The sequence below is a fragment of the Phyllostomus discolor genome, chromosome 14, assembly GCF_004126475.2.
Source record: "Phyllostomus discolor isolate MPI-MPIP mPhyDis1 chromosome 14, mPhyDis1.pri.v3, whole genome shotgun sequence".
NCBI classification, from domain to species: Eukaryota; Metazoa; Chordata; class Mammalia; order Chiroptera; family Phyllostomidae; genus Phyllostomus; species Phyllostomus discolor.
The window spans coordinates 18,924,691-18,948,050 of NC_040916.2; the positions used below are offsets into that span (position 1 = coordinate 18,924,691).

Here is a 23,360-nt window from a genome sequence, read left to right on the forward strand (position 1 = left end):
TTCCAGAAGGAAGAAAATGAATGGTATGGTTATTAATATGAAATCCTTATTAAAATGCAATAATGAAATTTTTAGCTAGTAATAATAAAATTCTCAGGTTATAGTCAGAAAATAAATGATTAAACATTATAATTGTTTTCTGTATTAATTTACATCAACAACAAAAAACAACACCAGGATTTTCAGATCCCATGTAACTCTGCTGTACTAATAGTTATATTAAACCCTCTGACTTGCATTAACAGCAACAAAAATCTCAAGGGTAAAGCTACTTAAGCATAATAGTCTCTGTATATTTTGAAGTCCACACTTTTGCTAGAGAGTGCTGTATGAGGCTTCATCTCATCCTACTATACAAGAATAAGGCCACAAACACCAATATTTGATATTAGTTTCTAGGAAAGTTTTTAGATATGTTATATATACTATATTGACTTACTTATAGAAATATATACTCTATCAATGCAGATAATTACTTGAAAAAACATGTAAGTCATTTCATGGCTTCCTAGAATTTCCATGGTTTGGGGGTGTATTTCACCCAGAAATGATAGCCAGGTCCTCTCAGACTTCTAGAACAAAAAGGCTACTTTCACTCAACAGGAGGGCGAGTGCTGGGACCTGCAGGGGCTCTCCAGCATTCAGGGACCGTCAGCCTCCCTAGCTCCTACCTCCTGCGCCGGCTCCAGCCTACTTTACCTTATCCAGCTGGGACACCACTTCCCACAGTAAGGAGTGCAAAACCGAGAGCTCCCGGCCCAGGTCGATGTAGCCGTCGAAGCCCGGGGTGTTGGAGATGGTGTCTGGATTGGAGATCTCCAGGAGAAAGCGCTTCATGCCGCCCCACTCGTGCTCTAAAAAATCGTTCATGAACGCCATGTATTCTTCTTTGTTACCAAATCTGAAGGGGAGGGCAAGAAAGCGGGAAAGAACGTACTCAGGAAAAGAGAGGTGAGCGTCTCGAGCTGACTTTACACACAGCTATACAACTGCTCTGCTTCGGGGAGGGGGCTAGGTGACTGATTCGTTTATTGTCTGTAAATGATAAAGGCTAAACCATACTTTCTTAATATTAACAGCATGAATACTCAAAAACTTTGAATAGCTTTCTATTCTCTGTTGTGTAAAGTTAAAAATCTTTTTTCTCGTATATAAAACTCTGTAATACAACCTTCGTTTACCTAGCAAACTGACGAAACCAAGGTTTGCCAGCATAAACCTTACTATCACTTGCTTCTCCCAAGTCTCCCAAATGCTTTGTGCTCTTTTCCTTCTCCAAGCCTTTGCTCATGCTCTTTGTTTCTGCTGGGGAAGAACTTCCTCTCTTCGGTGCCCGTCTGGATTGCAGCTGCCCTTGCGGGGGTGTCAGACTCATTTTCCCCGGGGGCCACGTCAGCCTCTCGGTTGCCTTCAAGGGGCTGAATGTAACTTTAGGACTATATACATGTAACTACTCCTGAACTAGGGGCCAGGAGCTCAGCCAGAAACCAGGTGCTGGGCAGATAAAACAAGGCGGGGGGCCGGATTCAGCCCTCAGGCCTCGTGTTCGCCACCTGTGCCTTAGGGCCTAGCTGAGGTCCATAAAACTTGTTCCAAAATAAACTAGAGATAATTTTTAACAAAATTAGTTCAAACATGGGCCAATATGTATATTTCTGCATTGGCTCATATGTAGGATACACAAAATTAAAACAGTGCACTTCTAAAGAGCCAGTGTTTAAACCGGAAGACCACCCGCCACACTGACGCTCTTTCTCCTTCGTTGCGTTGCTAGTAGAACCTCGTCTTTAGAAGAAGCTTCAACAGGGACCCAGTGTGTTGTGGTCGAATTTGCCAGTGTGATCTGACTCTCAGTGATCTCTTAAAATTATTTTCCGTACCTTATAACAATTACACACACTGAAAAAGACTCGAAAACAATGAAAAGTGCAAGGGGAAAAGTATGGGTGCGCCCACTCTGTCACCCAAATACCCCTGCTATTTACATTCACGCGCATTTTCTCCAGCTGCTTTCCAACGTCCTTTAGAAAAGGTTTAAACCCACCAAGAGTTGAAAGAATATACAACGAGCAACCATATGTCTTCATCTACATTAACCAACTGTTAACGTTCTGCCAAGTTAGCTTTCACTCTCTCTATATATACACTTTTCTTTTTTGGCTGAACCATTTTAAACTAAGTTGCAGACATAACCTCTAAATATATTAGCCACCGCTGCTCCGGAATGAGGAATATCTCTTACATAAACTGATGTCATTATCACATTAAAACTTAAAATTAAATTTCACTAATTGTCCCCAAGTGGACTTTTATTGACTTTTTTTTTTTTTTCCAATTCAGGTCCAAATAAGACCCAAGCGTCGCAACTAGTCTCTTTTAGTACACAACAGCCCCCTCCCTCTTTTCCATGGTTCACGACATCGGCTTGCTTGAAGGGGCTGAGGTTTCTAACAGCCCCTTTCATCTAAAATGAGTATATCTCCATCATTTTCCATGTTATTGGCTTTCCTTTGTGCACACTGTGTGTGGTGGCTGCAAAGGTCCCACGGAATGCGTGCACCCTCGCTTACTTAACCCTCCCTCTGCGAAATGAATATTTAAGTTGTTCCCAATTTTGTCTGCTACTTGAATAACACCGCCGTGAAGACCCTGTAACACGAGTGATGGGGCTTCCCCGCCCCCGCCTCACTTTTAGACCTCACGCATTGTTGACACAATGTCTCTTAAAACGTGGTCGAGGCAGCGACACCTACTTGGCGAAGTTCGCCAGGTTCTGGATGACCTTGGCGATCAGAGTCAGAGTCCGGGACGTGCGGTCGTCGGGGTACTCCTGCATGAGGTTGAACAGGCTGGGGGACATGATGGCCGGGCAGAGGAAGCGCAGGAACAGCGAGGCGCTGATGAGCCGCTCGCTGATGTCCTGCTTGCCGCGCGTCAGGCACTGCTGCTTCCAGGACGCGAACACTTCCTTCAGCTCTCGGGGGAAGACGCTGGGGAAGGGAGGAGATCAAAACCTCTGAACATGAACAGCAGCCGGGAAAGCACGGGCGATCCCGCTCCGGAGCCGGGCAACGAGGGGGCCCGGGGGAGAGCTCTCTGCCTGAGTCACGGCTGAGGTGGCGGGACATTCGCGGAGGCCCAGATGGAGGCTGGGAACCCGAAGCTGCGAGACTCGGGAATTAGTGTAAATTTAGCTGTGCGAAGTGGGAAAGTGGCGGGAGGCTCCCGGCGATCCCATCTGTTTAATAAAGATCACCATAATCTCTCTAAAGACTGCTCATCAGAAATCGCCCCACATCCCACCGATTGCTGGGGTTGGGGCAACGACCAAGAGGACGAGCATATCTGTTTAACACCCGTGACTATTCCGGAGAGCCATTACAGTGCTTTCAGTATTACAAGACTGTGGTGCTCATGTTCTGCATAAACATCACGTTCATGCAGATAAATCTGAGACTTTTCTGCTTCCACAGAGACTCGGAGGATTTCAGGCAGGACCGTGTTAGGGAAACTTCGTCCCCCCTCCCCCCCACCACCCTCCCTTCTGTTGGGAAATCACAGTTAACACTGGGATGACTCTGGTCGGGGAAACGAAAGCCCCGTCGGCCCGTGGCGGGGGAGGGCTGACACCAGCTCACCAGTAAGAGTTGATGATCTTGCAGAAAGCCAGCTCGCAGCACATTTTCAGGTTGCTCTGGTGGTCCAGCAGCTCGCTGGACGAACATTTGCTGGGGTCCACTTCGCAGTTCTCGTCCGACTCATACAAAGCCTTGATGAACTCCCCTGTTTGAAGAGAGAAGGGCAGGCAGCAGAACTATGAACAGTGTCTTCCTGAATAGAACAAAAGGACTTAGCACTTCGGTCCTTACACGCACAATGGGGGTCTCTCTGAGACCGGACAGGGGGGCACAAGAGACTGCCCGGGAAGGGTCATCACTCTGGAACCCAGGAGCTCCCACCTCCCACCTGTTACGTTTATTTTCTTTATCCTGGAAGGGGACGAATGGCAATCCCTAACAGCGTCATCATGGTATTGATAAAAACAACAGTGATTCTACTTTAAACAATGAAGCAACTTTAACTCTTTTATCTGAAACCACAAATAAATGAGCACAGGCTCATTCTTTATTATAAAGCCTCTCTACCAGGGTGAATAATATTATTATCGTAGAAGAAAAAAATAACCCAAGATTGACTGAATAGTCCACCTAGAGTTGTAAGTGCTAATGCTGGTACCAAACCTATATTCGAGGAAGATCGCTAGACTTATCTCTTGTAATGGGGATGGTCATTGAACATAGCACACAACTGGAGCAGAACATCTCTTATGTAATCTGTACGTATTTTTCCAAATAGATTTAGCTTAGAAGACCTGCTCATATATCCTACCCTCTACAGCACAGCGGGCAAACACAGCGCCCTCCACCTTGTTTTATCCAGCCCTGCACCTCGTTTCTACCCGGCAGCAGCGCCGAGCTCTAGCCCAACTGTTAAGGAGCAGTTACATTTCTGCAGTCCTAAAGTTACACTGGGCCCTTTGAAGGCAACCGCGAGGCTGACGTGGCCCCCGGTGAAACTGAGTCTGACACCCCTGCTCTACAGGGACAAGCCCAGTGTCCTCTGAGAGAACAAGCCTGTACCTTACCCGTTTATCCCCCACTGTCCCTGTACATAGTCCGCTGCTGCGCGTTTCACTCGGCTTTGTGTTTGTGTGACCGCAGCACCTGTGGAGGTCGGCACCGGTTCTGTTCGTGTCCAGACCCCAGCCTATGAAATAGCGCCCAGAGCATTGCAGGTGCTCAGCAAGTGTTTACGAGCCGGTAGTGTGTGTTCTTGGGTTTTTACAGGCCTTTGTGAAGGAGCAGGTATTTCAAAGACCCTTTCAAATCTGCTTATCTTGCTTCAGGTTCAGTCTAGTTATAACAGACTTCATGATAGTAAACAATGATGTCTGCAAAACTAAGTAGCAGTGGTGATACAAAGAGCATTTTCTAGCAAAATGGTTAGTAGTGGGGTACAGGAAAGCTTTTAAAAGCAGCTGTGATAGAGGACGGGCCGTGGTTATTTGAGAGGAAAGCGCACGGGGACGGGGAAACAAACTGTTGTACTGAAAAGTCAAGGCTTTGGAGCCAGGCCAATCGAGGGTCAAATCCTGGGCCCGTCACTCACTGACTGTGGGCAACTTTGAACGGTCACTGAACCAGCCTGAGCATCAGCTGCCCTATCTGGAAAACAGCACAACTCCGCCCTGCAGAGCTGCGGTGAGCGTCAGCGATGACGCACGAGAGGGAAGTGTCTGATATGGTCCCTGGTACACGGCAGGGGCTCTGTACAGTAAGTGTGCACGTGCAAACTGGACAGCTTTAACACAATTTTTCCTAGAGTAACACAGCTAAAACTAGTAACAGCTTTTAAAAATGTTTACCAATTCTCACAAGATTTGTATTTACACGCTCTCCAAGTCTCCTATGCTATGTGCTTCTACACAATTTATCCCACTTAAAGAAGACCTAAATTTAAAATCATCATTGTCAAATATTCCGTGTAAGAATGGACCCACCTTTAAATTTATGTTATAAATATTCTGTTTAGTGAGTTCTGTTTCCTTAGGTTACACCAGTTCCGGGGAAATGATACTAATGTTAATAAATAATTTGTAAACTTTAAGGATATTTTTCTTTTATCCTTCAAGAAAAGAGCCAAATAACTCAAGGGTCTGGAGGGAAATTGTCTATAATTGCAGTCTAAAATTTTTCCCCCTGATTATGACATATTTATAATCCTCAATAACAGAGCAAATTATTTTCACTTTTGAAACTATAATCTGCATCTGACAATGTGGAAAGCACCACACTAAAAGGTAAACTTCTATAGGTTTGTACCCAGAAGCTGCTTATCCAATCCCAAATTACCGAGACGGATTCAATAATCCGTTTACCATATTTCACCGTGTATAATTCGCACCCGTGTTTTAGTGCGCATTGTACAGAGGATTATTATACCCATGTATAATGAGCCCCCTTGTATTTCCCTCACAAATTTGGGCAAAAAAGTGCGCATTCCACATGGCAAAATACGGTCCACTTTCACTCTTGTCTCTGAGAGAGGTCAGAGCCAAAGGGGACGGTGCCCACTATGTGGTCCAGATGGACGTTCGTGTCCAGAATGTTCTGTGTGTTTTCTGTATAAGCCACCAAGTCGTTACTATCCAAATTTCGTGTGTAGAAATGAGTCCACAGGTATGAACATATTCCTGCTAAAAACAGAGTTTGCCTCTGCCACCGAGGATGGAGACCAGGCCTTTTCAGGGACCTCCCCTCTGTGTCTCACGGGCGGTGTGTCCCGAGTGTCCGGGACATCAGCGTGCCATCTGCGTCCAGTCGGACAGGGAGCGGGGGCTCACGGATGGGAGGTGTCGGTCTGGCGCGGGCAGAGCCTGGGCACTGAACAGCGATGCTCTACTCCAGAGAAGAGGAGATTACGTGATGTGGCCATTTTCCCTGAGAATTCTTTAAGTTGTCTGGAAATAGCATCTTTTTAAAATAATATTTCATAATATTTGGTATTTCATACCAAAATGGTGTGAAATAGAGCAAAACTTTTATTCAGAGTGCTCAGCTGTACTTATTAAAGTATTTTTGGTACTGAGACTTCACTATAAAGTCTTTTTATTTTATTTAATGCTTATGATGAAAACTTCAACCATATAATTAAAGGTGCTTGCTTCTGTATCGGTTGGAATCAATTTCTTTAATTCTTTGGAAAAGCACAGGACTTCTCCCTTTTTTGGTCGTAAGGATATCCCCATTTTTATGACCTTCCTGGACTGTAAGCTCCTGCAGGGCAGACAGTATCCACTCATTCAACGTATTTCATGGTCTATCCTGACGGTCACCGATGACACTGAACACCTCACGTGCAGCTAGTGCAAACTGGAATGTGCAACAAGTGTGAAACACACACCGAGTTTCAGATAGTGTGAAAAAAGTACGATACCCCATTCGTAATGTGTATACTGATTACCTGTTAATATTTGGATACAACGGGCTACATAAAATGTCATTAAACTGAATTTCATTTGTGACAACTAGAAACTTCCAGCTAGTCACGGATGACTCCGCTGTGCTTCCATGGGACAGAGCTGGTCCCCACTCTGGGGGAAGCACAGGGCTGTGGAGGCTGAAGAAGTGCCGGTGCCCTTCCAGGAACTCCTCCCATCTGCATTACCACGACGGGCACCGAAGGGCCTGGCACAGAACCTGACTCTAGTGGCTGACGCCCGAATTTCGTGAGTGACTCTGGACTTGAAGAGAGTGGCCTGGTCAGCGGGAACCACTGAGCGAACAAGAATCAGTTACTGTTGGGAATTCTGGAGGCCTTGAAGACCGAAACCGAGAGCTGTGGGACGTGGCGAGAGTTTCTTGGTTCCTGATGCATGGTAACGCATGTTAAACACTTTCAAGACAATGTATTTGTATCATGATATAAATACCTGGCACTTTTGGGGAAACAGGCCACCCTCAGAAGGGATACCCACTAATGTTGCTGAGTCTCTCAGACACTTGAGGGGCCGGGGGGGTGGGGACTCATACTGATGGGCTTTCTCCTTCTGAGCAGTCATAATAAACCCACTGAGCTCCCGCACTGGTGAGCAGTGCCGAGACCCGCCCAAGCTGACACTCACGTGGATACTCCTCCAGTCACCTCGACCTAAACAGCACGCAGAAGCCCAGCTCAACTTGTTTGTCTCAGGAGGGTGAGATGACTTACAATTGAAAGGGGCAGAAAAGAAAACACGTCCCCTTCTCCCTACCCAGTGCATCGTGAAGATACTGCTGCCCCACCAGCTTGAGGTACTCCTCGATGGACTTGGTGGCGATGGTGTTCTCCCTGAAGATCAAGACGTCGTGCTCTCCGCAGCGGTCCACCTCAGACATCACCAGGTCGGTCAGGAAGTCCTGGTGGAATAGTGTTCCGTCAGGCAGAAAGCAACTGAATAAGTACTACACATCGGAGGAGACCGATGAAACGCCAGGCAGCCCGGGAACCCTGCTTTAAAACCAACGCTGCCCGACTCCTGGGAAAGAACCAGGTCGGATAAAATCTCAGGGGTCACCGCCCCCAAGTGTGAAAGTCCTTCACAGATTTTTCCATTGCACTTTTGATAAAGACCACACAGTTCTGAGCGCAGCCTACGAGTCTCTGTATGTCTTGGTTTCTGTCTACTTCCTAAGCCTCATCTCGTGCCATTCTCTCTGCATTCTGCTCCAGCAGCCAGGGCCTTCCCCTTAGGTCCTGGACTACACCAAGCCTTTCCTCACCCTCCATGCTGTCTACTCGCCCCACAGCTCGTGCAAATGCTGTTCTCAGTTCTACTTCGCTCCCATCATCCTTCCTGCCCTGTCACCGAGCCAGTTCCCCGGATCTTTTGGGTCTTAGTTCGCACATCCTTGCCTCAGTGAAGCCCACTCGGACCTGAACCCCAGGAGTCAGGGCCTCGTAGTCCATACTTCACAGCGCACGCCTCGGCACTTCTCACTGTAATCGCACTGCTTATTTCTGTAATTACTTGATTAACATCTACGTCCCCCCAGAGACTGTAAGGCCCATGGGGTCAAAGACAGTGTCTGATTTTGTTTATCTCTATAGTTTTAAGCACTTTAAGTTTAACATTTCTGCACATGGTAGGTATTCAATATCCAACAGTCACAAATTGGTCCACAGTTTCAACCTGGAATTTCTTGAACTCAACACCTAAACTTGTTTTCTAGGCAATTTGTCTGCTACCCACCCCCCACCCCCAACTCCCAGCCCATCGTCCATGGAGAAGGAAGGCAAAGTGAGAAGTCAAGTCCTTAAGAAGTAGCCACTTCATTTCTCCATGGTCTTAAAGAATTTGATGTAAAACTCAAAGTGTATCGTTCAGTTTGAAAGCTGATAACATCAAATATTTTGCATGTTAAATGTTTTTTGGATATATCCAAGTCTCTAAAATCCAAAAACAGGAACTATGTTGATTTACTATTGTTAGAACTAAGCATTTTAAACAGTCATGGGGTTGCCCTGGGGCGCCTGAGCCACGTGAAAGGAGTTACGGGCTTAGGGATCACCAAGGAAACTCCTGGGCTAAGGGGCAGGGGGGACCTCAGGGTGGTGGAAACGTTCTGTGTCTTGGCTGTGCCGGAGGTCTCAGTGGGAACATTACCTTGCAAAAATCACTCAATTTTTCACTTGAAATGGGTACGGTTGACCGTATGCAAGTTACACTTCAAGGAAGTTGTTTAAAAAGCCCTTCACATACCCTGAGCTCGGAGCAACTGAAAAGCAGGAAGAACATGTCCATACAATTTCAAATATGACACTCAAAACTTCAATGACACTTCCCCCCAAGTTCTTAGGCTTTTTTAACACCAGAAAGCTCGACATTATTATCAGTAAATTCAACCACCAAAATTATAATCAACAGCAAGGCAGTGAGATAAGGGACTAAATGTTGAATATATGGACATATTCTGACTTATATCAAGAAACCGTAATAGCACTTTATTTTACTGTTAAGTTCTGAATAAATTATTCTCTCTGAGCGCCCCTGGGTCTGAAACACAAGCTCCCCATGGCCACCGTGCAGGCGGCAGTGACTCAGCCCCGTCAGCGGGTGTGCCTCACAGGGGCGGCGGTCACGCCAGGGCAGTGCGGGCTGCTCAAAGGCCATCATTCGGTGGTGGTTCTTCATACAATTAGCTTATTTCTCTTTGTTCACCTTCCCCAAATTTTACTTCTTTCCAGGATGAAATAAGAGAAGGGTCATATTAGACCAATTATATAACATCTGTTGGTATTTTTACTCCCAATGTAAATTTTAATCCCATGAAGGTGTTTGCTAATTAATACCCAGCATGCTCTGGATCCCAGCATGCTCTGGGACACCTCTTTCTGTGACCCGGGGATGCGTCTCCAGTTATTCTGAACTTAGACGGGACGCTGTGAGGCGTAACACCACCACCACCGGGCACAGGCCTGGACTGTACATCAACAATCGTGAATGCGCTGTGGGGTTACCACGCCAATTCTCCCATGTATTTTGCCCGACAATAAAGAATGCGCTGTGGTATCTATCTTCAATGCACATGAACCTGAAATACATATCTGTGGTCTCTCCACTTTATTGCTTTAGTTTTATAATCACCACCTTTTCTTGATCTAAGATCTGCTAATAGGTATCCTTCTTACCTCTTTCCTTCTTACTTGGCCATTAGCAACGTGTCTTCCTCGAGCTGGGGTCTCTGTTCCTGCCTAAAAGGCGGGGAACAGCGTGGGGGCAGCGTGCCCCTCCCTCCCCACTCACCTTGGCTCGCCCGGTGCTTTGAAGGATGTGGACTAAGGCACACGCCAACTCCTCTTTATTCCTCACGCTGATCACGGGCTCCAGGACGGAGCACAGCATGGTGTAGTTGCTGGTGACGAATTCCGCAAATTCTTTGTATTGCTCCATAGGCAGAATGGTGATGGTTTGGAAGCGCGATTTGATCCGAATGGAAGGCCCCCCCCGCCTTTCCTTTGTTGGGCGTGGGTGTGCTCACCGGGTACCACTTTTCCACGAACTGGCGACCGGTCACGCTGGCCGTGGGGATGTTGACCAGCCCGACATAGTTATTCTTGTCCTTTTTTTTCTTTTTCTCCACATCTTTATAAATGTGAACGGTGATGCTGTGAAGAGGTGGAAGACTGTAGAATTCGAAATGTTCACCCCAGAAAATGTTGTCTGCTTTGGTCTTGCTGGTTGTCCGGGCAAAGAGGGTATCATCAAGGCACAGTTCACAGAAATATTTCTTTTTGGGGGCGAGGTCCTTGGCTTCGATGATCCACAAACGGAGAACATTCTCAGCTCGTCTGCAGTTGTCCTAGAAAAAAGGCACAAAGCGGAGTTTGAGAACTGAAATCTCAGAAAGACAGTCTTTTCCCTTCTTTTCTGTCCTCACCCGAGGACATGTTTTCACTGCTTTCAGAGAGAGAAAGAGAGAAAGAGAGAAAGGGGGGGGGGTGGGAGTGGGGCGGAGAAACGTTGATGCCAGAGAGAAGTGTCATCAACGTGACGCCTCCCGTGAGCCCAGACGGCCCAGCCCCTTTTGGCTGGACTGATGCAAGAGATCAGCAGGTGAGAAACTCATGCTCTAGCTCCATTTCTGTCACGTGCTGACTTCTGAGTGGGCAGCTCACGTACCTCCCCTGGGCCTTCTTATCCGCACCGGGAAAACCACAGTGAGGGCTGAGATAAGGCTGTTTTCAGCATAAAATGGCATAGTATGTTTGAAATGGCAAACGTATTGAAAAAGGTCTATGAAAATGAAGGTCTCATCACTGCATGTATCTTCTGCCAGTCACTGCTGGAGGAGCTATGCATTTTTTTGGACGCTCGGAGCCAGCGTTACCTTGTTTGGTTGAACTGTCCTGCGGAGGTTTTCCATCCACTTGTCTCGCTCTGAGGCGGAGTTGCAGCTGAAGCATTTGCTTCCGCTCAGGTAGGTGACCTTCAACACAAAGCCGGAGATAATGAGGGAAAGAACGCGGAGGACTCGGGGGCTCTGGTCTCCCAGGGGTATCCTTTGGGAGTCAGGCATGTGCCATGAATGCAAGTCGCGCTACACGAAACCAAAGGGGCGTTCGCCAGCTTTGTGATTTCTGCATCTACACCTCCATCCACCTTTTGCCTTGCGTCCTCACTCATCTCCAGGTGTGAGAACAAAGGCCCCTGAGAATTCAGCGCGGGAACCCAAATCTGTTCAGAGGCATCGGAATTAAAACCCTTTCAGGGCACAAATTACCCGCAAGCGCGCATGCTCAGCTCTGAGCACGTTCACGGGAAGAGCGTCTCTGCAACGGCTCCTCACCCGGTTTCTGGGGCCGCCCGCACGGCACTGTCAGAAGAGGGCGCCACGCGGAATGGGGAAGAGTCACCGGTGTCTGATTACTGTCTTTGGGACCCGTTTCTCCTCCACTAGGAGCCCCCCTGGTGATTTCCAGTCTTCACTAGGTTGCCCCGAACACTAGGATCCCCGCCCTTGGAAAATGAGACGTGTTACCTGCGTGCCCAGCGCCTAAACTAACCCTGGGCGTGGCGCACAGCCTGTTGAGATGAGGCCCCCCAAACACCGGAACGTTCAAGTGGCTTCATGACAAGAACGCTAACAAACAACCTGTCCAAAGTGCTAGGTGTGCTTACCCATTAACTCAATCTCGGTTACAACCTAGTGAGTGAAATCAGGTTATATATTCTGGTCAATACGGCAGCTACTAGCCACACACGACTAGCGAGCGCCTGAGACAGGTGTGGCTGGGCCAGACCGAGATGAGCTCTCAGTGTCGAAGGTGCAGTTTCACGACTTGGTACCCCCACAGGAAAGGATGTAAAAACATCTCAGTGATACTTTTTATATTAGTTACATGTTGAAACAGTTAAGGGCAATCTGTCCCTTTGAGAAATTAGGCACCTGCTATGTACCAGGGCCTGGGCGAGGGGCAGGGGATTATGAAAATAAATAAGATGTAGTTCCAGATCTTGAACTGCCCGTGTTGTAGTTAAAAAAAAAATTACATTTTGGTCAATTTTCTCAAAGGATTATTAAAATCAGGGTCTTAGGCTTTCAGGAGAAAAATAGTGTTCGACATCTTTATCAATTTAACAAAACTGAAACACTCACTTAATGTTACTGTTAGTCTCGCGGGCTCTGCTGGGACTGCACTAAGAGCCCGTTTATCTGGGAAGCCAAAAGGCAGGAGAAGCCACCATTAATAACTTTAATCACCGATGTAATTAGATTAATAGACTTCCAAATCTTTTCCCTGTAAGCAGGTAATTTTCCATGACTGAAAACCAATTAAGATGATCCAATCAATACCACAGCCGTGAGACCACAGAACTGCCGGCTAGGACATCTGCTTGTTGCTTGACTGTCCCCCCTCCCTGCCTCCCTCCTCTCCTACCTCGAAGCAGAAGTCCTGCCCGAGGAGGCTGCTGTGCAGCGGCTTCACGGCGACCGGCTCCCCGCGGCCCAGGTCCAGGCACTCCACCGCGCTGCACGGGCTCAGCAGGGACTCGTGGGAGCGCGACTCTTTCAGTTTGGGCAGCCCACGGGACCTCCAACGGAAAAGGGCATGTCAGACAGTGTGACCACTCGGCCAACAAAACAATACATGAAGGTCCAGCGCCATGGAGGCTGACAAGAAAGGGATACATGGCTGCAGAAACGGTAAATGAGGAGCCAGTCAGCACAGTGGCCATGGGCGTGTGGCCCGCATCGACCTTACACACCTTCTTCCTCACTAAAGCACAAAAACACACGGTAATGTTACCAGTCTCAAGGGAGCTTAAAGCTCCAGTACAGGCGTTGTTTGTATCCTCACACCTGGATTGCAGATGAAGAAACATACACTATCCAAGGTTGTCTTGTGTATTCCTATTCATGCAATGGTATTATCCAAAGACATATTATTTCTTTTTTCTCATACTGTAGCTCTGTCCTCTCCTATCACTGACAAAATAATGGTGGCTGAATCCTCACTCTGTTTCTTTCTGCTCTGGAAGAACACACACACACACACACACACACACACACACACACAGAGTCACAGCCACGCTTTTCAGTCCAAGACCCTGCCTTTCAAAAGGTCTGATTTCCATCTCAATATGACATTCTTCTCTGGCAGCCTTTTGGTGCTACCCGTGCCATACTGTATAAATATGAATAAAGAATGAAATGCCTTAAGAAGCCTCCCACCCGCAAAAGAAATGTTCAAACGCTCATCTAAAGAACAGTTCTTTGTCCACACCTCTCCAGCACCCTGACTGGTTCTCTCCCCCGGCTGTTGAAAAGAGGAGTCTGGGAGTCTCGTCCCCGGAGGAGCTAGAACGCCACTGCCTTGCCCTTGGAGGAATGAACACAATGGAACAATATAAAGCACAATGCTTTTGAATCCAGCAATGGACGGCCATGCAGTTTTACTCAATAATTACAGTATTTATTGACTGAGACATCCAGAATCAACTCTGCATATGTACTTCCAGCACAAACACCTAGTGATGGGGTGGAAAGAGATGCCCTGGTGAGGACGTTTGTTTCTGCAGAGCACATTAAAGAAGCAGCTCCGTCCATTTGCTTGGAACAACCCTGTTAACATGAAAAGGGGCTGAAATACTCGACGCCAGGGCAGCTGTCAGTTCAGTTAGGAAGTAACGAGGTGTAGGAAAGTGGCAGTGAAGGCTGCTCTCCCTGTGTCCACCCTGACATCATTTACTCAAACTCCATACAGTAAGAAGCATCTTACGCAACAGATTTTACTCCATCCTTCTCTCCCCACACAAATGTCCGACCACCACTTGATGTCTGGACCAGCAAACGCGTACACTGATACCCAGCAGTCCTTTTAAGGTCGAAAAGCCAATACTTATATTTACTATTGATAATACAAAACACGCACAAAAGCCACCTATTGTTTGCACATAAAAATATAACAATGGAACAGCTCCACATTTATTTCCTTTTGCTTTCCTGGATGAGACAATGCCGTGGTACATACTGCAAAGACGGCGGTGCGACTATAAATAACTAAGTGCTAAAACCGTTTCACTTTAACGTGATCACCACACAACCTTTCCCAACGTGCTTCACGGGAAGCCTGGCTGAGGCAACAGGACGCTGCAGTCTCTCTGAAACGGAGAGAGGACGGCAGCTCCAGCCCCTGCCCCCGGGGGGAAAACGCGTCTCAAGCTCTGGGACGGAGCCCTCACTCACAGCACGAGAGAAAAAGGCATTACTTCAAACAGAAGGAGGTACGACCAAAGGCTCACTTTTATTTTTAGAATTCCCTAGGAAGACAGTCTCAAACAGAAATTAATTTTATTTCAGAGAAAACAAACGTCTACCTACATGAAGCAACTGCGCAGCCACCTGGCGGCGCAGCCCCCGAGCATAGCGGAGGCGCAGCCAGGCCCTCTCTGAACCACATCTCAGCAAACACCTCTCTGTTTAGAAGACGAGAACCGGCAGAAGACGGTCTCCCCGCTGCTGCTGCCCTCGGTCACTGATAACATCTTCGGATCAATGTTTTCCGGGCGTGATTTCCAGTCCTCAACAGAAGAAGAAGACAAACAACAGAACACGCAGTCTTCCAGACGGACGCAGGACAGGTGACACTCCCTCTCCTCTCCCGCAGGCTGCTCCGGCCCCGCAGGTGACACAAACACGGTTCCGGGCTCTGGGCTGGGCCTGTTGCCATGGCGCCACGCCCATCCGGAGACGGAGCTGAAGGCGGCAGGGAGAAGCCTGGGCTTGAAGGACTGGAGGGGCGTGCTCTCGGCAAGCCTGCCCGTTTTAAGGCAGAAAGAAAGGGATGGCAAGGCCCCTACCCATGTCGGTGAACAACTTCCCAGAGTCAAAGGCTGTAGGGAAAAACCGAGGCAACCTGGGGTGGAGAGCAATGCCTTAACTCTACCGGGGGACCAAGCTGAGAAGCTTCGCCTCGCTTCGCCTGCCTCTCCCTGCACCTACCAGAGGGCAACTGCCGCGTCCCAACCACAAGCCCGCTCTCTCCCGCTCATCTGTTCTCTCTCTCTGTCCTGCGCCGCGCTCACCCTCGTTCCATGTTTCTAGGTACGATTTTACATGGCCCTATCTGGGATACGCATTCTTTTTTCTTTCAAAGTTGGATAAAATTCTTTGTTCACCTTATTTCCAATGCCCAACGAATCTCATTTCGATATTCAGGCCTAACTGCCAAACACAGCTATCAACAGCTTTCGCAACCAAGCCTCCTGGAATTAGAGTTCAAAACTCCTCCTGGTTACTGCGACAGCAGTTGCTAATACAGAGCTGGGAATCTCCTACTGTTCGGCATTTACGTACCGGATTAACATGTACGTGTGCCCCTGCTTCCACCCACACGGTGGACTGAGCGCCCAAGTCACTACTGTGCTCAGCACTACCGCTGAGTAAATGAGCGAGCCCTTCCCGTATTGGGCAGAAAGCGTCTCGGAGAAGACAGAAGTAATTCCCAGAGAAGCGGGGCTACAGTCAACAGGGAGATGAGGCAGCCTGGGGATGCCCGGGGAGTGGGGGTGGGGTGGGGTGGGGAGGGCATTACCTGTGTACAGGCTTCTGTGTAACAGCAACAGTAATCTCAAGTCCCCTCAAAATCACATTTCCCACCTCCTGTACCTTCAGAATTGATGTCTCTTAGATCTGCCAACTAGAGCGTTTTAGCAGCTTGTACGGCAGCTTACTTCTCGAATGGAAAGCAGAATGTGGATTTACTGAGAGAATAATACAAGTTTAAAACAACTTGTTCCAGTCCAATTAGATGGCCTTCAGCAAGGGCCTCGCCTGGCGAGCGGGCACTGTGAATCCCTTGACGACCCGCCAGCCTCTCCCCAGGACCCCACACCCCGACTCCACGTCAGGGTAATTCAGGGCTCCAATTTGACTATTTCTCATTGTAATCCAGAAACTGCTTCCCAGAAGCACTGTTAGTTCTAACTCAGGAACACCATATATTTTACATTTTTGTTTCAAGGTCAGCGGACAACCTTGACTTCTGTGTAAACCTCCAAGACTTCTAATGGGATAGGTAAGGTTCACATTCTAACTGCTTTGTAGCTGGAGATTACCTGCTGCTTCTGACCTGTTTAAGAGATAATGAACTAGGAGGAAGGGAAAGGCTTTCCAGTGCGTGTCACAGTGAGTGTCACGCTGCTTTAACTCACGTCCCTGTCTGGACGGACACGGGAGAAGGGCCGGGGGACGACGGACAGGCAACTCACTCACCACCGGGTACGCGGACGCAGAAGAAAAGGGAGTCAAAGCACTTGGACTAGGGCGTGCTAAGGAAATCACAGCTGGGTTTTACTCAGCTTAGCCATCCAACTTTTTAAAAAGCCAGATTTTCCCCAAAGCGCCAGTGGTGCTTGGATGTGCTAGCTCAATCTGCTACATGTTTACAGATTCAGCCCCAGACTTGGGGAACTTTTAATTAAAAATGCTTCCTGCCTCACGAAATCCGGTGTTCCGGTGCAGGTGATCTCTGCTTGGCTAGGCAGTTCTGACTTGCGGTTGCTCCGCCGAATTCTGGGAGAGACCGCTCAGCCATCAGGTCAGCGTAGTGACAGAGGCATACATTTGCCAGTGAGCGGTCCTATGGGAGTGTGCCTTGCCCGAAACCTTCCCAGGTGGTATTAACAAAATTTGGCTATCTTTTTAAAAAAATATTTTATTTATTTATTTTTAGAGAGGGAAAGGGGGGGAGAGAGAGAGAGAGAGAGAGATCAATGTGCGGTTGCTGGGGGCCATGGCCTGCAACCCAGGTATGTGGCCTGACTGGGAATCGAACCTGCGACACTTTGGTTCACAGCCCGCGCTCAATCCACTGAGCTACACCAGCCAGGGCTAATTTGGTTATCTTAATACCAGCAAGTTTACAAAGGGTCTAATAGTTTTTTTTTAAACTGCATCTGAGATCTCATATTGAGAAAAATGTATCTACAGTGGTTCCCCGATTTCGATTGTTTTTGAAACCTGGTACCTGTGACCACACCTCACTTGATGTTTTGTGTGAAAGAACAGATCCCTTCCTCTACTATAATCTTAAAGGTTTCCCTCCCTGAGTTAAGGAAGAAAGAAATTAAAGCTCATTCATCCAAGTTCTACTTGTGTGTCAAAAAAAAAAAAAAGCCCTCCTAGCTGCACTGGGTTACCTGCTGCAGTTGAAGCTCGTCCCCACGGCTTTTACTGCGCACTGCTTTTATGTGAGCTTTTAAAGGACCCTCACACCAGCCACGCGGAGAGCTCTCTGTGGAAGCTAACACACAGAGCCGATCTCCCTTCTCCCTGTTCTCCGACTCCGGGCAGGATGGTCTAATGAGCCCAGCTGCTGATGGCAAAAAAGGATACCTGTCAGCCTGAGTTGTCACTTAAACTGAACAAGCACACGGGCAGGAAATGTATCACCACAGACAAAAATGACACTCAACCTGTCCCGGTACAAATGCATGCATATGTACAATGAAGGTGGACAGAGAAGGAAGACAAGGTTATAAATATTAAAACACGCTCTGGAGGGCAGAGCGTTCAACCAGCCTCCGATATAAAGTCTCTTTGCAGAAATGGCACCACGCTGTAATACACCTTCTTTTTTGTCCTTCAATAGCAAATGGAATAAACTCTACTATGCCTATTAAACAATTTCATATCTATATGGAATTTTTAAAAAATCCATGAAACTAAACCAAGCCACACTCATACTCCAACACAACTAACACGCTTACTAAATGGTGAGTGAAAGACTAACTCTTCTTCCTCTGAGTTGTTAGACTTTCAGTCCTTCACCGCCATAATATGAAGTGTGGGGGAAAAGAGGATGAGGGAGGAAAGCACTGATGAGTTCCGTGACATTTCCTTGTCAATCACTCCTAAATTCACGACTATTTGCTTTCCCATTAGTTTCTAGCTTTGTTGAATAAATGGATATGTGTACCAGCCCATCCGTCCATCCATCCATCCATCCATCCAACAATCACTTGGAGTGCATGAGGTGGCAGGCACTGTACTAGAGTGGGGGGCAAGGATGGGCAGCCCGGCAGTTTTGATTAACATTTGGACTGAACACAAATAAATTCTGAGTCAACAGAGAAGCTAAAAATCATAAAACTTTAGAGGAAAACATAGGTGAAAATCTCTGGGGACACAAGCCCCACCATAAACATTGCTGGTGGCAATGTAAAAGAGTAAAGTTACTCTAGAAAAGAGTTTGATAGCTTCTTATAAACCTAAATGTGTTGTTCCCGCACAACCCAGCAGTTGCACTCCCGTGTATTAGCCCCAGAGGAGGGAACACTTACGTGTACACAACTGTTCATAGCAGCTTAATTCATAAAAGCTAAAAGCCAGAAACAACTCCAACGTTCTCCAGTGGGCGAACGGCTTACCCAGCTGTGACACCTCCATACAGCGGGACACGGGTCAGCGATAACAAGGAGTGACACTACCGAGACAGGCGATAGCCTGGATACATTTCGAGGGGGCTCTATTTAGTGAGGGGAAAAATAAAGCCAATCTGAAGTGGTTACATGCCATATGATTCCATTTATATAACAGTCCTGAAATAAACCTGGAGAGACGAAGCATACATTAGTGGTTGCTAGGGGCAGGGGTGGGTGGGCGAGGCGGAGACGACGGCAGAGAGGTGGCAGAGGGAGCTCTTTCTGGCGACGGGACGATCCCCTACCTCGGCCGTGGCGGGGGCTGCACCCATGCACACGTGAGATGAAACCGCACAGAACAATAAACACACGCAAACGAGTGCGTGCAAAAAGCGGGGAAACGTAAAAACGCCTGTGGTCTAGTTAACAGTACTGCACCCGTGTCGATGGCCTGCTTTTGATGTTACACTCACAGTGACAAAGGCTCACTACTGCAGAAGCTGGGAGGAGGGTTCGTAAGACTTCACGTGCAATTTTTACAATTCCTTGTGAGTATATATACTCAAAATAAGAAGTTAAAAAGATAGTCCTAGTTAGGAGAAACTCAAGAACCTGAGTGTATTGTTCCAAAAATGCCCCCTACAAATGATCACCACATTTCGCTTTAGGTATCTCCTGACACAGAACCAGCAGGCCGACTCCTTTAAAACCAAACTTCGCCAGGGAGCCTCGGAATAGGGGACGTTACTTGGAAGGTTCCGATCGGAGGGACATTAGGAAGGGGTGAGGACATTCCGCTCCGTGTGCTTATCTTCACCTCGAGACTTTGGAGGATGGACGCCGCACGTCCAGACAGGGAGATGGGCAACCTGACGGGCATCTGGAATCCTGGAATGCCTGACCATGTCGCTGAACCCCGTTTTTGGGCATTACCAAAGCACATTTGAGCAAAGGCAGAAGCATCAGTCTTCCCCATCCCGATACCTTCCCACACAACATGGCTTTAATGGGAAGCGCTGCCAGTATTGATTGTCGGAAACCACTTTACTGGCTTTTATCTGACAGACGGCTTTGGGACAATGATGGCTTTGTGACATCCTATTGATTTTCCTTCTAAAATGTTCCTCCTATCTTGTCTCTGCCTCTTCGTTCCCACTGACACCGTCCTCCTTAGAGCCTCCACTATTTCTTCCAAGTGGCTTTTTGCTAACGGGTCTCCCAAATTAGTCTCTGCAAACCGAGTCCCTTGAAATTCCATCGCTGGGTTAATTCACACACAGCACAATTGTGATTAGGTTATTTCCTTACTCAGAAGTAAGTGTTTGAAGGTTTCCCATTGCTTATACGATAAACTAACCCCTCAGTCTGACGTTCAAGGATGGCCCTGCGTAGGGAACGTTGGATCAAACATTACTTCCACTCAGAATTCTGAGGACACCGCTCCGCTGACTGCTGGCTTCCGATACTTCCACTGAGAGCTCCAATGCTGTCCTCCACCCTTCCTTCATGTGTAACCTACTTTTTCCTTCTAGAAGCTTTTAAGATATTTTTTAAGCCTTGGTGTCTGATAGTTCATAATGCCGGGAACTGCTGTGTGTGTGTTAGGGGGTGTGTTTGGCGGGGTGTCTTCTGTCTTTTCTCATTCACTGTGCGGGGAACCTGGTGGCCTTCCCATCGTGGACATTCACGTCTTCTCGCGTCGGGAAATTTCCTTGAATTATTTCTTTGACAGTTTCCCCTCCAGAGTTTTTCTCTGTTCTCTTTTATTAGAATCTTCTGGGTTGATTCTTCTGGTTTTCTGCTCCATTTTCCAGGAGAGGGACTTGACTTTAGCGTTTATAGTTTTAATTTCCAAGTTCTCTTTCTCGTTCCACTGGTGTTCCTTCTTGCTGTCGTGTCGCAGATGTGCCATCTCATCTTCTGAAAATACGCCTTATGTTTTGAAGTTGTTTTTGGCCCTGTGCATTGTCTCTGTTTCCTTTGGGTTCTTTTTCCTTCCTCCTGTTTATTTGTCTTTCATGCTGGAGATTTCCTCAAATATCTGGAGAATCTTGGCTATCTGTTTATATTTGAGAGTAACGCGCTAACGAGCTCAATGGAAGCTTTGTGTGCTGGACTGCAGCTTACAGACTAATGAGCTTCACTGTAGGGCACTTCCTGGCCAACTCTTTAAAAAACATTTTGAGCAGCTTTATTGAGATATAACTCACATACCATAAAACTATCCATTCAAAGTGCATTTCAGTATATTCAGAGTTGCAGAGTTATCACCACGATCTACACTTAAAACGTTTTCATCACTCCAAAAATAAAGCTCGCGCGCGCCAGCAGTCGGTCCTCATCCATCACTCCCCGTCCACACACGTCTGTGGCCGCTGGCGGCCGTGCATCCGCTGTCTCCGCAGACTTGAGAGGTTTGCTTATTCTGGACATTTCGTGTAAATGGAGTCATACAATATACGGTCTTTTGTGACTGGCTTCATTCACTTCGCATAAACTTTTTATCCAAGTTGTACCGTGTGTCAGCACTTCATTCTTTTTTATGGCCGAATGACATTGTATTGTGTGACTATATTATGTTTTTTAATCCATTCATCAGTTGATGGGCATACGGGTCATTACGACTTTTTGGCATTTATGAATGTAGCTATAAACCTTCATGTGTGTTTGCAGTGACGTGTTTTTTAAAAAAATCCTCATCTGAATGCATGGTTATTGATTTTTAGAGAGGAAGGGGGAGGGGAGAGAGAGAAACATCGATGTGAGAGAACAACATTGACGGGCTGCCTCTCGCATGCGTCCCAGCGGGGGATCGATCTGCAACCTAGGTCTGTGCCCCAACCAGCACATCAAACCCCCGACTTCTCGGTGCATGGGACAGTGCTCGACCGAGTCACCCAGCCAGGGCATGGTGACATATGTTTCTGTTTCTCTTGAATAGATTTCAGTTCTTAGGAGTGGAATCACCAGCTGGGACTGTCCTGGGGGAACACAAACACCAGTACCTGTAAGTCTGTTTATCTGGGAAGCCTCAGTTGCCCAGATTGGCTATTAGAAAGCCAGGCTGCCGGCCTTCCGTGGCTGCGTGGGAGCGGAGGCTTTCCAGAGTCCTGGGGCCTGGTGGGCACATCACGCTCCTTCTTCCCTCGGAGCCTGCTCGCTGTCTTCACAGTGTCCAACCTTCCCCTCTTCCTAGCAACAGACTCTTGTACCGGGGCAGCAGTGGACCCAGGTATAACATTTCCCAGCCTCTCTCGCAAATAAAGACGGCAGGAGACATAAGTAGAAGTCACGGACCGGTTTCAGTAAAATTGCTTCAAGGGAAGTAACATAGCTGGAAGGCAGTGCCCTTTCATGGGTGCCTCTTTTCTGGAGCCTGAAACTTGGATGCAATGGCTGGAGCTCCGGCAGCCTCTGGTGTTCGTAAGGATGGTGGAGGGAGAGCTCACGGACAGCCCTGGCCCCTCAGCCCTGGGCTGCCCACCTTCTGACTTCCACGCGACGAAAACTGATTTTACCTTGTTTAAGCCATTATGATTTTCAATATCTGTTAATCAGCAGCTGACCTGAATCCTAAGTGATAGACTTCGTTTCATAATTTCCTTTTTGCAGGATGCTATACCTGATGTTCCTCTAATTTTAAGTCATCTATCATTCAGCTTTCTCCTAGTTTCATCACAGATGGAGTTCCTATTTCTCTTTCTGATACTGAATTATTTTTAAGACAAAAAAAGCAGAAAAGCTTTTACCTATCAACTTAAAAACTGAAGCTTTACCTTCCAGTCTTACTTCCTGCCTCATCTCATTGCATACCATGAATCATATTCAGTATTTCTCTTTAAGCGCTGTAATTTCCTACCCTCTGCTTTTGCTCATAAATTCCATTCGGAGGAAATCTCTCTCCCCGTGACTGTGCCGAAGTTCAAATTGTGCCTGTGCGTGAAGGTTCACCTCACAGACCACTGCCCTCTTAGGTCCTTCCCGCTCCGCCGACAGGAAGTAATCTCGCCTCACGGCATTTCCTCCTGGGCACCTACTTCGTCCACCGGACTCTGTGCGGTCGGGGCTCTGTGCTCCGTTCTCTACGCCCCTTGCAGCGTGTGGCTCTGGGCCCTGCACAGGGCTGTCACGCGTGAAATATGTTACTGTATATCAAGGCATTTGTTTTTTAGAAATATTATTTGTGCCTACGCCCTACCATTTCACAAAGGAAATTCTGAGTTTAAGGATCCTGACAAATTCACCCCAAAAAGCGACCCTGGTACCAAATGCCATCAGGGCCTCAGAGCCGAGTTTGACACGTGGTCATCCGCCAGACACACCTGGAGCCCCGAGGGCCTGTTTGATCGCTCCAGTCTGCGTGTTGAAACACCCTGTGGTGTTTTGCACAGAG

General features: G+C 47.6%; 1 protein-coding gene across 1 annotated transcript in view; it reads right to left on the minus strand.

The window, feature by feature from the left end:
- RASAL2 (RAS protein activator like 2) overlaps positions 1 to 23,360 on the minus strand; it is a 275,224-nt gene that overhangs the window by 18,701 nt on the left and 233,163 nt on the right. Inside the window, 8 exon segments of the mRNA XM_028530839.2 lie at positions 700 to 901; positions 2,754 to 2,990; positions 3,639 to 3,783; positions 7,814 to 7,958; positions 10,346 to 10,546; positions 10,548 to 10,901; positions 11,430 to 11,528; positions 12,982 to 13,135. Of these exon segments, the coding sequence (XP_028386640.1) occupies positions 700 to 901; positions 2,754 to 2,990; positions 3,639 to 3,783; positions 7,814 to 7,958; positions 10,346 to 10,546; positions 10,548 to 10,901; positions 11,430 to 11,528; positions 12,982 to 13,135 (1,537 nt within the window).